The sequence below is a fragment of the Diachasma alloeum genome, unplaced genomic scaffold (assembly GCF_001412515.2).
Source record: "Diachasma alloeum isolate Michigan unplaced genomic scaffold, Dall2.0 Dall_scaffold_00206, whole genome shotgun sequence".
NCBI classification, from domain to species: Eukaryota; Metazoa; Arthropoda; class Insecta; order Hymenoptera; family Braconidae; genus Diachasma; species Diachasma alloeum.
This window is the reverse complement of record NW_021680371.1, coordinates 679,492-693,643: the sequence shown is the minus strand read 5'-3', so window position 1 is coordinate 693,643 and position 14,152 is coordinate 679,492. Positions and strand designations below refer to the sequence as shown.

The window sequence follows — 14,152 nt, the reverse complement described above, 5'->3', positions numbered from 1 at the left end:
ATAGAAGGCTCTAGAAAATTGTAGAAAGGTTCAAAATCTGCCGGGAAATTCGATAATTGTTTGGAAAGATCTCCATCTTCCCAAACATCGCAAAAAGTTCAGGAACTTTGGATGTTTTTTAATGACTATTTTCGAAAAAATTTCAATTTTTCAGCTCAAAATGGACTTCATTACGAAAAAAAATAGACTGCCGTAAGGCGGATCACGCAACACTAGTGTTTCAAATTATGCATTTTATCTAGTTTTTGATCGAGGGGCTATTCTCAGGCGTAATCGTGGTGTCACTCGCTGATGTAATCAATTGTAATCCCAGTGAAATCAATGTAATCATTGTAATCATATCATTACCATATTTGTAATCAAGTTCTGGTAATCAAGAGGTAATCATTTGTAATCACTGTAATCATTCGTAATCAGTGTAATTTTTCGTAGTTGCTCCTAGTGAGACCGTGAATTTTGTTTTTGAATTGTCGAAACTTAAGGTTCTTAGAGTATGTTAAGGGGAGACGGAACCCTTTGTCTACATCAAATCTTAGAATTGTGTTTTCTCCTACAATTATTAATTTCTATCGATGAAATTACTTTATCGACTCGATTATCGCATTGTTGAGTCAATGAAGTAGTTTAATGAATAAAAAATAATAATTGCAGGAGAGAACACAATCCTAACGATTCATATAAACGCAGGGATTCCGTTTCCCCTTAAGGGGTAACAAAGGCCAATATTTCCTCAAAATTTTCAAACAAATTTCCTGCTTAAAATTATTAGTACTTTTTGAACCCAAAGCACATTGACCTTCATCATCACCCCCTGGAGATCAACGTGCTTTGATCTGTGAAAATATCGATAACTCTGAGCAGGAAATTTGTTGGAAAATTGGCCGCATTCTGTTACACTGAGAGAAAAATATGATTCTTCTGACTATATTCCATCACCATCGAATTATAGTCAAAAAGTCAATGTAGTCATTGCAACTATTTTATAGTTCTACTCACGATAGATTTGTCGTGGTTACTTTTGAACTTTGGTTCGTTTAACTGCATTTTGATTTGCAAAAATTGCGCTTGTGAAGTTACGATAATGTTATGTGCCGCATACAAAAAAAAATCGTATCGTTCACCAAAACTGCCTCAACTATTTTCTTATTGTAAATCGAACTTCAGATTTTTCTCTCAGTGTCCAAGTACTCTGTGGCTATTTTTTCTGCAGTGAAATGCTTTTCTATTTTTGTAGTCGGACATCAGAGCTTTCATTTGAGCCCGATTTGACCCTACATTTCCGGACATTTTATAATGATTTTATTATTTAAACTTTGAGGATCTGGATTTGAATTTCAATACTGAACCGTTAGAAAACATTTCAGAAATCTAAAAAAAATTAGAAAGTTTACTTTTGAAGGAAGATTAATGCAATAATTTAAAAATTGCAATTTTTAAAAATTACGACCGTTTTGTATAAGTAATTCATAAACAACGAATATTTTTTAAAAATCATAATTCTGTGCAAAATGTTATCTTAATGACACCAAATATTCATGATTTTTTTCAAAATTGTCTCACTGTCAATCATTTAATTGACAAATTTGATGATTAAAAATAGTTAAATCTATAGTGTGGTCTGTACCAAACTGTAAAACATTCTTGAATACGAGGATATCCTTAAATACAAAGAATTCCAGCCCTCCTTCAAGAATTAATTGAATACTAAAAATAACGATAAGATTCCTCCACATTTTTGGAATAATTTCTTTCACTCATTTACAATCATTTGGAACATGCAATTCACTGGCATATTTTCTTATTATTCAAAAACTACTGAGGATACCCTTTATATGACTTCAGAAAAATTCATTTTTCTGATAAAGAATAGTACAGTAAAACGGACCGTCTTCAATCGTTGATCTTATCTGACCAAACAATTAAGAAATACCTTGAAAACTTCTATTTAAATTCTAGGAATCTCTCGTTAAAATTCTATTTGTTTTTTGCGCAGATCCCGTTAGATATTTGATAGGAAAAAGTCAATAGATTGCGATTTTTCTGTTTGAATTTTTCTCAAGATTTTTTATGTTAAGATTGTTGGACACTGATTTTTATATTTTTCCGCTATATTTTGTTTTATTTTGTATTGCAGGATCCGAGAGAAAAAAAACGTAGAAAATTCATGCCCAAGCATTCTTATAGAAAAAGTTCCAACAGAATGGTCATATGGAAAAATCGAAATCTATCGACTTTTTCCTACTAAATATCTCTAGAATCAGTGCAAAAAACAAATTGAATTTTAACGAAAATTCCTTAGAATTTTAATAGAATCCCAATAGAATTTCTAGAGAATTCAAATAGAATTGTCTAGTGAATTCGCTAAGTTTTTCTATTGAATTTTTTCATGCCTATACTCTCCCCCATATATTTTCTGGTAAATGAAAAAGTCCATTTTCGTAAACTTCATTCATTTATGGGTATTTATGGGTTTTCATTTTGTATGTGGAGATGATAATTCAACGGCGAATAAGTTACCGATTGTCAGTCGTGTAGAGGATTGGCCATCTAGTGTCGCTCTCGAGAGTCTTCACGATGGATGCTGTGACGACGGGGCTCTTGACCACTCGGGGTAACTGGACGACGTTTGGAACGTTTGAATTTGGCGATATCTTCACCGAATACATCACCGGTTCGCAATGCCGAAATAAGATCGTCGAATTCACCCTTATTATCACCCGTACTGTTGGCATTGACTTCATTCTTTTTGTTCAAGGAAATACTGTTGAGAATGCCTTCGCGTGAATTCTTCCTTTCCATTGTTCGTTTCTTCAACTGAAATTAATAAACGGAGATGTTGAGTGAGGAAAGAAATAAATGACAAAATCTTGAGCGGCTGTATCAAAGAGGAATGAGTCGTTTATTTTATAGAATTTTTTGCAAAAAAATTCCAATGTTCAAGGAAACCCGAGAATTTTCTCAAATTTTCTGTAAAAGCGGAGAATTTTCTCGAATTTTGTAGAAAATCCATGAAAATTTTCCAACCGTAAAATTAAAACCGGAGAATTTCCTCAAATTTTCTAAACAAATCGTGAAAATTTTTCAATTTTCTCAAAAAATCACACACTCGAAACACTTTCGCGCCAAATAAACAATGAGAAATTTGAGAAGAGATTGGAGTAATTAGTAGCGTCTAGAGTGTGAAAAAATAGCCAAAATATTTTCTAGAAAATATGAGAAAATTGGAAAATTTTCACGAATTTTCGCGAATAACCCCTAACATAAAATTAAAGACGCATTCACATCGAAATTGAATATATTTTAGTAATCAGCCTTACCTCTTGTTCTTGTTTGATTCTTCGTTCTTCCTCCTCCACTTTTTTCCTCATATTTTCAACATCCGATCTCGCTTCCGCGAGTGCCTGTAAGAAATTTTCAAAAATTCCGAAAAATTCATCCGGTTGAATACCCGCAGAATCTTCGCCGAATAGTCTGACGGCCCTATCGAATCGCGTCTTCATATCCTGGAATAGATCTTCAGCTTCTGCTAATCTGCAAGTCGCTTGTGCTTGGAAATCCCTCATAGCCGGTAAAAACATATCACCCTGCAGTACTTGCACTTGTCCTCGATGGAATTCTAATTTTCAACACAATACATGAAATAATTAACGTATTATTATGAAAACAAATGGGAAATTGCTCTTATATTGTATATAGTATAGTTATTTTTGCTAATAATTATGAATATGCTTCCGAATGGTTATTTTGCACTTCATTTCCTTCTATTATGTATAATTCATTGTTTATTTAATTCTATTAAATTGAATAAGATTTCCTTTTACCTAATTTTGTCAGATTTTCAACTTAATTGAATGGTATCAGCATCATTATTCTTATTATTCCTTTCTTCTATACAACCGATTGTCTTTTTTACAGTTCTATCTCTCCCCTCAGCCCTTCGATAAAATGTTAATAGAAAAATTCTATTTACATACATTTGAATGAATTTGAAACATTATATTTGAAGAAACCATCAGAAAGCTCTTTCAGTGAAATTCCGGAAAAATTCAAAATTTTCAACAATCATCATAAAAATCAAATCAACCAATATAGCTATCATCTTTTACCTTCGACTTAATGGCATTAAAACAAACAGTTTAAGCTATGATTAAATTAATTTGAAGCATGATATTCAAAGATATACCCGGAATTCAATTGTCAAAAAATACAAAATTTTTGAAAATTCTCAAATAAATCAAAATAATGATTATTGCTATCGCCTTCATCTTCGAAACTCGATCAAAGGGACATCCAAACAAATTTTTTAAGCCATCATTCAATCAGTTCAGAACATTTTTTTTAGTTATCGTGAGACAACCGATTTTCGACAAAATTCCAAAATCCATTCATTAGCCATTTAATCCATTTATTAGCGAACAATTGAAGAAAAACTTTGCCGCACACATACGTACGGTCACGGTCTAAAAAGTGCATTTTCGGACTTTTTGGATCATAATGGGTCCATATAACACAAAAAATCCAAAACTTAAATTTCAACGATTACAGTGCTTCCATTCGGAAGCAAAAATATTCCGTACCCTGAGAAATTTCTTTATTGAAAGTATACGTTTCGGTTTCTTTATTACCAATTTCACGTTGAACATCTTGCAGGCCATTCTTCAAGTTGGCCACTTCTTTTTGAAGATCAGCCATACTGACTCTAGCCGCAGTTCTAACATGTGGCATGTCCTCTTCAATATCTAAAACTTCACGGAATCTGGCTTCCAACATTTGCACAAGATAATGCAACAAAGTTGTGCCTTTAGAACATGAAGATTTTGTATCCACGAGCCGATTCAACGAGGCCAAACGAAAGCCGCATGCATTGCCCCGGGCGTTTCCCCGATTGACGTAATTTCCGAGTGCAAGAACCAGTTCGAGTAACTTCCTCAGTCTTCGAGATCTCGCAACCTGTCTGCTTGCTTCAAGTACCGCTCTCATCCTAGGTGTTAATTCCGCAATACTTGCGGAGAATTTTTTCTTGTAATGCAGCGACCTGAGACGCTGCTCATAATGCGGCACTCTGAAATTACGGAAAACAAAAGTGTCACTTATGAAAACCAACACGCATAACATTCTGTACTCAACTGCACAGAGAGATAAATTCAATAAAAATTACCAGAAAAAAACGTCAAAATTACGTTTCGAAACGTAATCCGCGAGCGAAGTAAAATTAAATAAAGTGTGAGTGGGAACTGAAATTGTACGAATCGTCACGTAAATTCTACTATTTGTTCCATAAAAATTAACCACCTGTCTGATGATTCACCGCTGTGGGGACAACAAGTCGTTCCGTAATTTTTCCCCAACGATTGAAAAATTTTACGGAACGGAACGTAGAAGTAACTCACCAGCTTTATAAAAATTGTTCAACGTTCAAGAATTTTTGATTTTGGAGTCATAATAAGTCGAGAAGTTTCTGTAAGATTTTACTTCTTCGGGAAAAATCAGTGATGTCGCGAGACGCGAGACAATCGAGACGAGAGACATGACGAGCGAGACGAGAAGAGTCATTCGGGACAATGACAGAAAGGAGACGAGAGAAGAAGTTGCTCTCGTATTTCGATACGAGACGAGACAAGAGAATGGTTTCCTGACAACGAGACGAAACGAGACGGGACGAAAAGATGAAGTTTCTCGTCTCGTCTCGCGGCATCACTGGAAGAAATGACATGACAATTTCGTACTTTGTTCGGTAATAAACCTGAGAATTCACTGAAGGTTTCAGATTTCTTCTCTTCCACTCCTATAAAAATTGCGGGAAAACGATTGCCGAATACGGATTACGTGAATTGTTCCGTAATTTTTACTGAATATTTCTCTCCGCGTAGATATTTTAATCACATACTTTGAGATTTGATAAAGGAAACAGTCAGCTCTACTTTGAAGTTCCTTGTGATTCATATCAAGCAACGCTGCCTCTTCCGAGGACGGTATATACTTCAACAGTTGTTCCACCATATCAATATGAAGAATATTCTGTTGATCCATCGACAGAATGGTTCGCGTAATTTCATTATCTGACATTTTCAATTTCGACAGCAAAATCGTGCAATTCTGCGCCCGCCGGGAGTCGATAACTGCCATGTTTCGTTTATTCTTTCCCAAATTCCGGAGATCCTCGATAGATCCTTCAGTTGGAACTCCGTTCTTCTGATAAGCGCAGAATATTTTATCAATTGATTCTAAATCCATAACGTGATAAAGCTTTGAATCATCCAATTCCGACCAAATAGTGCCTTGTAATTTCTGTTCTGGAATTTTAGACCAATTGAAAGATTTAAGGGGATTACTAGGCTGTGGTACATTCTTTATGATCTCAACCTTCATCGGTGGAGGTGCTGCTGGCATTAAACATGGCGGTGGAGGAGGTGCAAGTGGTGGAGGTGGTGGCGGTGGTGGTGTTGGTTTCGCCTCAACTCTCTCAACAACTTCATCGTCAACAATTTTTATTGTTGCCTTGGCGTCGTCTGGTAAACTGCCAGACGCTACCAACTGCTCCAGTCTCTTCCTCTCCAATTTCTCATTGTTTATTTGCCGCGAAAGTGTTTCCATATTATCTTGCAGTTCCGAAATTCGTTGTTTGGTTTCAATATGCATTGACGTCTCTTTTTCCAGTCGCTCTTTGATTCTAGCTAGACTCGCCTCCATGTCCTCCTTCTCCTGCGTTCTCAAATCCAATTCTTGTTCTTTCTTCGCCAACTTTGTTGACATATCGGTATTCTCTCGTTCTAGTTCATCGGCTCTCTTTCTAGCTGCCACGAGTTCCTCTTCTTTCGCCAGTAAATGCACTATTTCTTTGACGTTGATATCGATGGGGGCTACGTCAGGATTTTTTGCTGCGCCTGGTTCATTGCTTTCTGATTGTAAGATAATCTGCTGAACAATGCGATCGAAGAGCAACCAATGCTGCGGATGAGAACCGTAGTCGAGTGGTAGTAACAGACAGTGTTCAAGTAAACTAAGAAAATGAGTGTAAGCTGCTGTATGACTGAGCTTCCTCCTCAACAAATCAAACATAGCCGTTGCACTCTTTGTGTCAACGTGTTCCTTCTCAAACTTTCGAGCCAATTCCTTTTCATCTTCGTTCCTCACCATCTCAAAGAAATCTAAATGTCTGTCCAATGTTTCATTTTCGTATTTTCGAAGTTTCTCGATTATTGGTTGTATCCCGAGCATTAAGAGCTCGTATCGCAGGTGGAGCCTGAATTCCAGTGTTACTTGACCGGGTCCATAATTCAGAACTGCATTTATAAATGACATTATAGCTGTTTTTAGGGACAAATTGTCCTTGTAGATTCCAAAATTCTTGTCTAAATCGTTAATTATGCTTTGAAATCGTGCTCTCTCGGAATGATACTGTTGAAAGTGTAGCATCGCTTCCAGGACTTTACGATGACCACCCGGTACTAGACAGACAGCGCCCAATATCTCTAACACCGATATCTTTGCTTTGATGTTTTCAGTCGCCAGCGACTGAGAAATAGTGTTTATCGCCGTTAGGTGGGCTAGTACATGTGCTCGTCCATTCTGAAATTACATAATAATAATCCGATAAAAATTTTCATCGCCGATTTCAATTATTCGCTATTTTTTTATGTATTATATGGAAATGTGAGGATAGGAATTGAATTTATGGGTGTTGGTTCATTATTAGAAAAAATTTATCAATTTTAAAATTTTGCCTTGACATTGAAAAATTAAAAATTCTGTCTTCGTGGTGATCTCGTTTCTCTTCTTCTTTTCACTTTCTTCGATCAGAATTAGATAATAGAAAGGAAATACATTGATTTTTCTTCATTATTACAAAAAAAAAGTTTTGAAATTTTCAAGATTGAAAAATCGATTTTTTAAATTTATTTCTGATTTTCCGTCCCTACATTTTCGGTATTTCCTGTTTCTATGAACGGAATACGATCACAGCAATGAAAAATGTTAATCTCCCTTCATTTTTTAAGATTATTTTTCTCACTCTGATTTCAGCCAATCAGAGCGCAGTATTTGAGGCTGTCAAACAGTTTTATTTCGGAAATTTCTAAAAAATTTCCGACGGAAATTCAATAGTAGCTTTTCCAATGTTTCTCATCTTTCAACGCATTTCACGTTTAATATTCTGTGTGACAGATAAACAAAAAAGTGGGTTGTAAATGTATCCGGCTGCTGTTCACTGCATTTTGCTTGGTCGAAATCCGAGTGGAAAAATAATCCGTCAAATACCACTTGCGCTTCAAAATTAATCGGATATTTTCCTCAAGCTTCCCTGCCAAGGAACGAAGCTATCGGCAAATATACGATAATTTTGAAGCACTAGTGGTATTACAACTGAAAAAACAATTTTAAAAATTTTGAAAAGAAAAATAGAAAAATAGATTTTTTCATTTTATTGATACTGATTGATGATGATCGATCCCTCTTTGCAATTTCCTTGTTCGGTTCCATTGAAATGAGGCCAAATGGATGTAAAATGTTTATATTCGTTCACATTTTCAGATCATTGCTTCCAATTAATTTAAAGACAAAGAAAGAAACGAAAAATTTTAGATATGAGTATCGAAAATTGTTTATCGATCTGTATTCTCACGTCATTTATAGCGAATTCCTCTCCATTTAATTTTGCAACTTGTGAATTAAGGAACAAATATATATATAATAACAATAAGAATGAATAAAATAAAATTAATCTAATTGTGAAGATGGACATGGAAAGAAAATAAAATAAAATAACAGTATAAGTTAATCAAATTTTCAAATAATCGCATTGTGAAAGAACTGGAAATGGCTAAAGAAATATCATTCAATTACCGAATTGTTCATTAACGCCTTCAAACATCCTATGACACTCGTGTGCAGATTGTTGTGTGTAGCTTCCACATCAATTGTACCCAGAACCTGAAGAAGAGCATTCAAACCATCGAGTTCGATGAATCTTAGGACAAAACTGTGTGGTTGAGTCCTAAGCGCAGTCTTCAGAGCCTCCACTTGGCGCATTTGGTTCGCTAGCTCCTCCGTGTCCTCGGAAAAAGGTGTCTGTGAATAAAACGGGGATGAGGGTCAATTAGCATTGTCAATATTTCATCGCTTCGTTAAGGGGAGGTTCACCCCGGGAAAAAAAATATTTTGTTTTTTGAGAAAAATAATTTTTAAATAGTATTTTTCGTGATGTTTCTTCAGGAATCCGATTTTGTAGGTCAAATTTGTCTGCCACCTCTAACTATTAGAAATTCAAATTTTTTTGGATCAAAAATCAACTTTTAAAAAAATCCTAATGTATTTTTTAAAAATAGTTTTTCGAATACGATCACAAATTTTGGTTCCTTAAGGAAAAACTAATATGAGTTTTAAAAGTTGCGGGATATTGGAGAGAGATTCTTCATACATTGATAATCCATTATATCACGTATGAAAAAATCCTATAAGATTTCCTATAGGAATTCCTAAGGAAAATTCGAACTTTTCCTATAAGATTTTTCAGATAAGATTTCTTGTAGGATTCCCCATCAGGTTTTTCCTATTGGATTTTTTATAGGAAATCCAATGTCTTATAAGATTTCCTATAGGATATCCTATAAGATGTTCTATAGGATTTCCTATGAAATTGAGAGCCATAAGAATCAGAATGAGGGTCAAAAGAGTCATATGGGGGTCATATAAGGATCATAAAGGGATCATATGGGGTTCATATGAAGGTCATTTTATATGAGGGTCATATGAAGGTCATTTGATCCTCATATGCCTCCCATATAATCCCTATATAACCCCTATGTAACCCCTATATGATCCCATATGACCCTGATATGATTCCCAAAACATATCCAGATAACCCACACATAACAACCCTCACATGATCCCTCCATAACACTCTTGACCCTCATTGTGACACTTATGCCCCTAAATGCTATAAGAAACACAATAGGAAAAACCTGATAAGGAATCCTCTAAAAAATCCTATAGGAAATGTTCGAATTCTCCATAGGATTTTCTATAGAAAATATATAGGGAATCCTATAGGATTTTTTCATACGGGATATTAATAGAAATTTTGATAAACGAATAAATTTCAAAATGTATCTCCTCCCGCATTTTTTATAATTATTAAAATAAAAATTAGTGATCATATTCAAAAAACTATGTAAAAAAATACGTTGGGAATTTTTCTTATGTTGACGTTTCGATTTAAAAAATTTGAATCCCTAATTTTGGAGAAAAATCACGCGGAAAATAGTATATCGTGCATCAAGGGCGGAAAGTCAAGCCTGCAAAGGAAAGTTCGTATTTTTTTTGTACTGCTTCTCACGATTTCTCGTCTGGGAATTGGTATTGCATCCTTCCCAAACTCGAAAACTTGAAAATCACTACAAAAAAATCTCGTCCCGGGCTGCTGCGATGGGGTTTTTTTACTCAGGTGGTTGGCCAGTCCTCGCCTTCGGCTCAGACGCCAACGCCACATGAGTAAAAAACCCCATCGCAGCAGCCAGGAAAAATACTATTTCTCTTTGATGAGCGGGAGGAAAGTATGAACTTTCCGTGCAGGGTTGTGAAAATAGTATTTTTAATTTTTTTTCCTTGAAAAACGAAAAAGTTTTTTTCCCTGGATGAACCCCTTAATAGGTCTAAAAAAAACTTACACTAGCTATCACCCGCACTCTGTTGATGTAGTCCTCAGGATCCCCGCTGAGATCCGTGGTCCGTAGTCCCCCATTGTCCATACTATCGTTTCCCTTTCGTGAGCAATAAATCTGCCATTTCTTATTAGCTGGAAGTGCCAAAACAGCTTGGCGATTTGCTTGTGTGAGATCGAGTTCATCAACGAGTTCCAGAAACATTTTATTCAATTCCTCTTCAGCCGGCATCGGCAAAGTTGGTGTCATTGCCTGGAGCGTGAGCGTACCCGTTTGTTCCACCACACAGTAGGTAATCTCCGGCGGTTCGTCATCCTTTCAAATAAAACAGAGAATACAAAATGCTCAATTAATTGCTTACAACCGGTTATAACTCCTTATGAAAAAAATACAGTGAGAAATGGACAATCAATCATTCCGATATATTATTAGCCGTAGCCGATATGCTGTGTGCAGTGAATCGCAAAGTAATCAAGGGATTGTCATCGGAAGATATTCTCTGAGGAAGATAATCCGACATCATGCCAGTTTGCCTCTTGCGATTGCCGGCATCACCAAAGGTCAAGCGACCGGCTCTCCTCTCTGGGCCGCTGACATTCCTCAGGTACTTTCACACGTGACTAGGAAATTGCCCTTTCAGAAGATTGGTACATATATTGTTGAACGGCCGATTGCATGCAAGCACTAGTCCATGAAAATCCTTCTTTTAAAGTAGCTCTACCCTTACGGTAAATTCAAAGATTATTAAAAACTGCAAAAAATTGCAGAAAACTCGTTTAGATTTGGAATTCTAATTTTTTTCTCAATTTAATTATCGTTTTGGTTTTTCAAAGAGGAAATGTTTAAAAATCAGGATTTAACCCAGTGTCTCATGTGAAAATCAACATTTCCATTGTAATCAAAGATTAAAATCTAAATTTTTTTTCATTCAATGTGAAAAAATCAAGAATTTTTTTGACACCTCATAAAAAATAATCCACTGTTTTGCAAACAAGTTTTATTATTTATTTATAAGAGGGGAATGTTTGAAAAAATATCAATATTTTGCGAAATTTAATTTAGATAATACTGACTGGGTATGAATTTTTTCAAATTGTTTCCATTCAATTTAGTTGAAAAATTTAAAAACAGAACATATCCAAAAGTACAACGTAGCCCGGCCGAAGGGTAGAGCTACTTTAAGGGAATTCCACGAAAAAGTAGCGTAAGATCTTCAAAAATTAGAGTGCCACATTCGAATTTTTCATAAAAAATAATCCACTGTTTTGCAAACAAATTTTATTATTTATTTATAAGAGGGAAATGTTTGAAAAAATATCAATATTTTGCGAAATTTAATTTAGATAGTAGTGACTGAGTCTGAATTTTTTCAAATTTTTTCCATGCAATTTAGTTGAAAAATTTAAAAACTGAAAATATGCGAAAGTACAGCGTAGCCCGGCCGAAGGGTAGAGCTACTGTAATCACAGAGAAGAAAAAGTTTTTAGTCTCCAGAATCAAGTCACTGATTTCAAGAACCTCAGGGTTCTAGAAAGCATTGTAGTGAGAGTAACAAACTGGTTACTCAATTTTAGCCAGCTATTAGATTCCAAGTCAGACACGTTTTTAAATCACCGCTGTGTTATTGATGTGAGAATCATCGGGTTCTCAATTTGAAAATGTTTGTATTCTTGAATTGAGAACAGTCAAAAGGGATAAGATTCTGCAATAATTGAAGATTAATCCAAGGTTGATTAAGTAAAGGTGTCAAGGAATAGATGTATTTAGAACAACTACAGGTGGAAGATTGATTTTAGAACAGAAAAAATCATCAATTTAAGAATGAGAATATCTTTTTATATTATAAAAATCCACATCGACTTCTGAGAAAATTTAGTACTCGAAATTGAGACACCAAAATTAAGGGTCGTGAGGGCTAGAATAAGGTTCACAAGGGTCATATTAAAGATCATGAGGGTCAGAATAAGGGTCACAATGGTCAGAATAAGGTCCAAATAAGGGTTACAAGAGTCAGATTACGGGTCATATGGATCAGATTAAGGGTCGTAAGATTAAGGCTCACAAGGGTCAGAATAATGTCCAAATAAGGGTCACAAGAGTGAGATTAAAGGTCATATGGGTCCTCGCAAGAGTCAGATTAAAGGTCATATGGGTCAGATTAAGGGTCCTAAGATTAAGGGTTGCAAGGGTCAGATTAAAGGTACAAATAAGTGTAACAAAGGTCAGATTTAGGGTCTAAATAAGGGTCAGAATAAGGGTCATGGTGGTCATATAGGGACCATATGAGGATCATACGGGGGTCGACGAGAGCGGAGCGAGGGGGCATAGCCCTTTAGTTCCTAAAATATATAATTTGAGATAGGCGAGCCATCAAACACGCTAGTGTTCCTAGTCTGAGAACCTGAAGGTTCTTATTTTAAGAACTCAGAAGTTTTTAATTCCTGAACCACTATTTTTCTCTTAAAATAAGGGAAAAAGTGCCTCAATTCCAATACAATTATACTAGATTTGAGTAAAAAGGGCCGAAAATTAAGACTTTTTTCTCTATCTTTTAGGGAACATTTGCTTAAAATAAGTGAAAATTTCACTCATTTCCAGGATTGGTTGCACGGGAGATTTCACTACGGCAAAGTTCTGAAATTCAAAAATTTTCGAAGAAAAAAAAGTTAAAACCGATATTTCTTCCTTTGCTAACTCTAACTGAGATGACCGGAGACTTTTTCGTTGATTTTAGAGGCACATATATTAAGACTAATGATGATAAAAATAGAAATTTATAGGGAGGTTTGGAGAGGGACTTTTCGGACTAATCTCCTCCCGGGTTCTACCGCACCAGAGAGATCATAAAAACTGGAAAATATTCCAACGTGGAGATCTTATATATTTGGAATGACCCCAACAGAATTGATAATATAAATCGAGTCCCACCATTGACGTGGAAGAGAGACTAAAAGGACTAAGATAATGAGAATGTCTCTAACTCTCAAGGGACCAAGGTCAACTGGATGCAGGTGAAGATGTTTTTCTTACAGAAACAAGTATCGTCTTGTTAATCGTATCGGTCGCCGAGATAGGTCTGGAACATGTCAAAGACCCTTGGATATAATTTCAACTGAATCATTGGAAATTTCGAAGAAATATCTTAATCATTCTTTATTTCGCATTTTCGTTTTTACGTGGAGAAAAAAGATGAGTAGTAATTACGTGAAATCTCGGATCATTCTGAATCAAGGCTCCGTTTTGGAATTTTTATTTGAAATCGAGTAAAAATAAATCATCTTTATTCAAAAAAGTTGTGGTATGTAGCACAATTTTTGCCCATTTTTCGATGAAAAATTATACCGATGGAAGATAAACTTTTCGATATTTCAGAACATGTTTACGCTATGGTACATGTGGAGAGATAATTACATGACAATCCCGTGCGAGTACCTTTAAAAATTCGAATGTGGCACTCTAATTTTTGAAGATCTTACGCTACTTTTTCGTGGAAT

The 14,152-nt window shown here is 35.3% G+C and overlaps 1 protein-coding gene across 1 annotated transcript in view; it reads right to left on the bottom strand.

Moving 5' to 3' along the window:
- Positions 1-2,395: 2,395 nt before the first annotated feature.
- Positions 2,396-14,152, bottom strand: part of LOC107036218 (disheveled-associated activator of morphogenesis 1) — a 46,473-nt gene continuing 34,716 nt past the window's right edge. Inside the window, exons 3-8 of the mRNA XM_015254011.2 lie at positions 10,665-10,973; positions 8,842-9,066; positions 5,888-7,569; positions 4,626-5,062; positions 3,318-3,616; positions 2,396-2,814 (exon numbers count right to left, since the gene is read on the bottom strand). Coding sequence (XP_015109497.2) covers positions 2,548-2,814; positions 3,318-3,616; positions 4,626-5,062; positions 5,888-7,569; positions 8,842-9,066; positions 10,665-10,973 — 3,219 coding nt within the window. The 3' untranslated portion in view covers positions 2,396-2,547. The remainder of the gene's footprint in view (positions 2,815-3,317; positions 3,617-4,625; positions 5,063-5,887; positions 7,570-8,841; positions 9,067-10,664; positions 10,974-14,152) is intronic.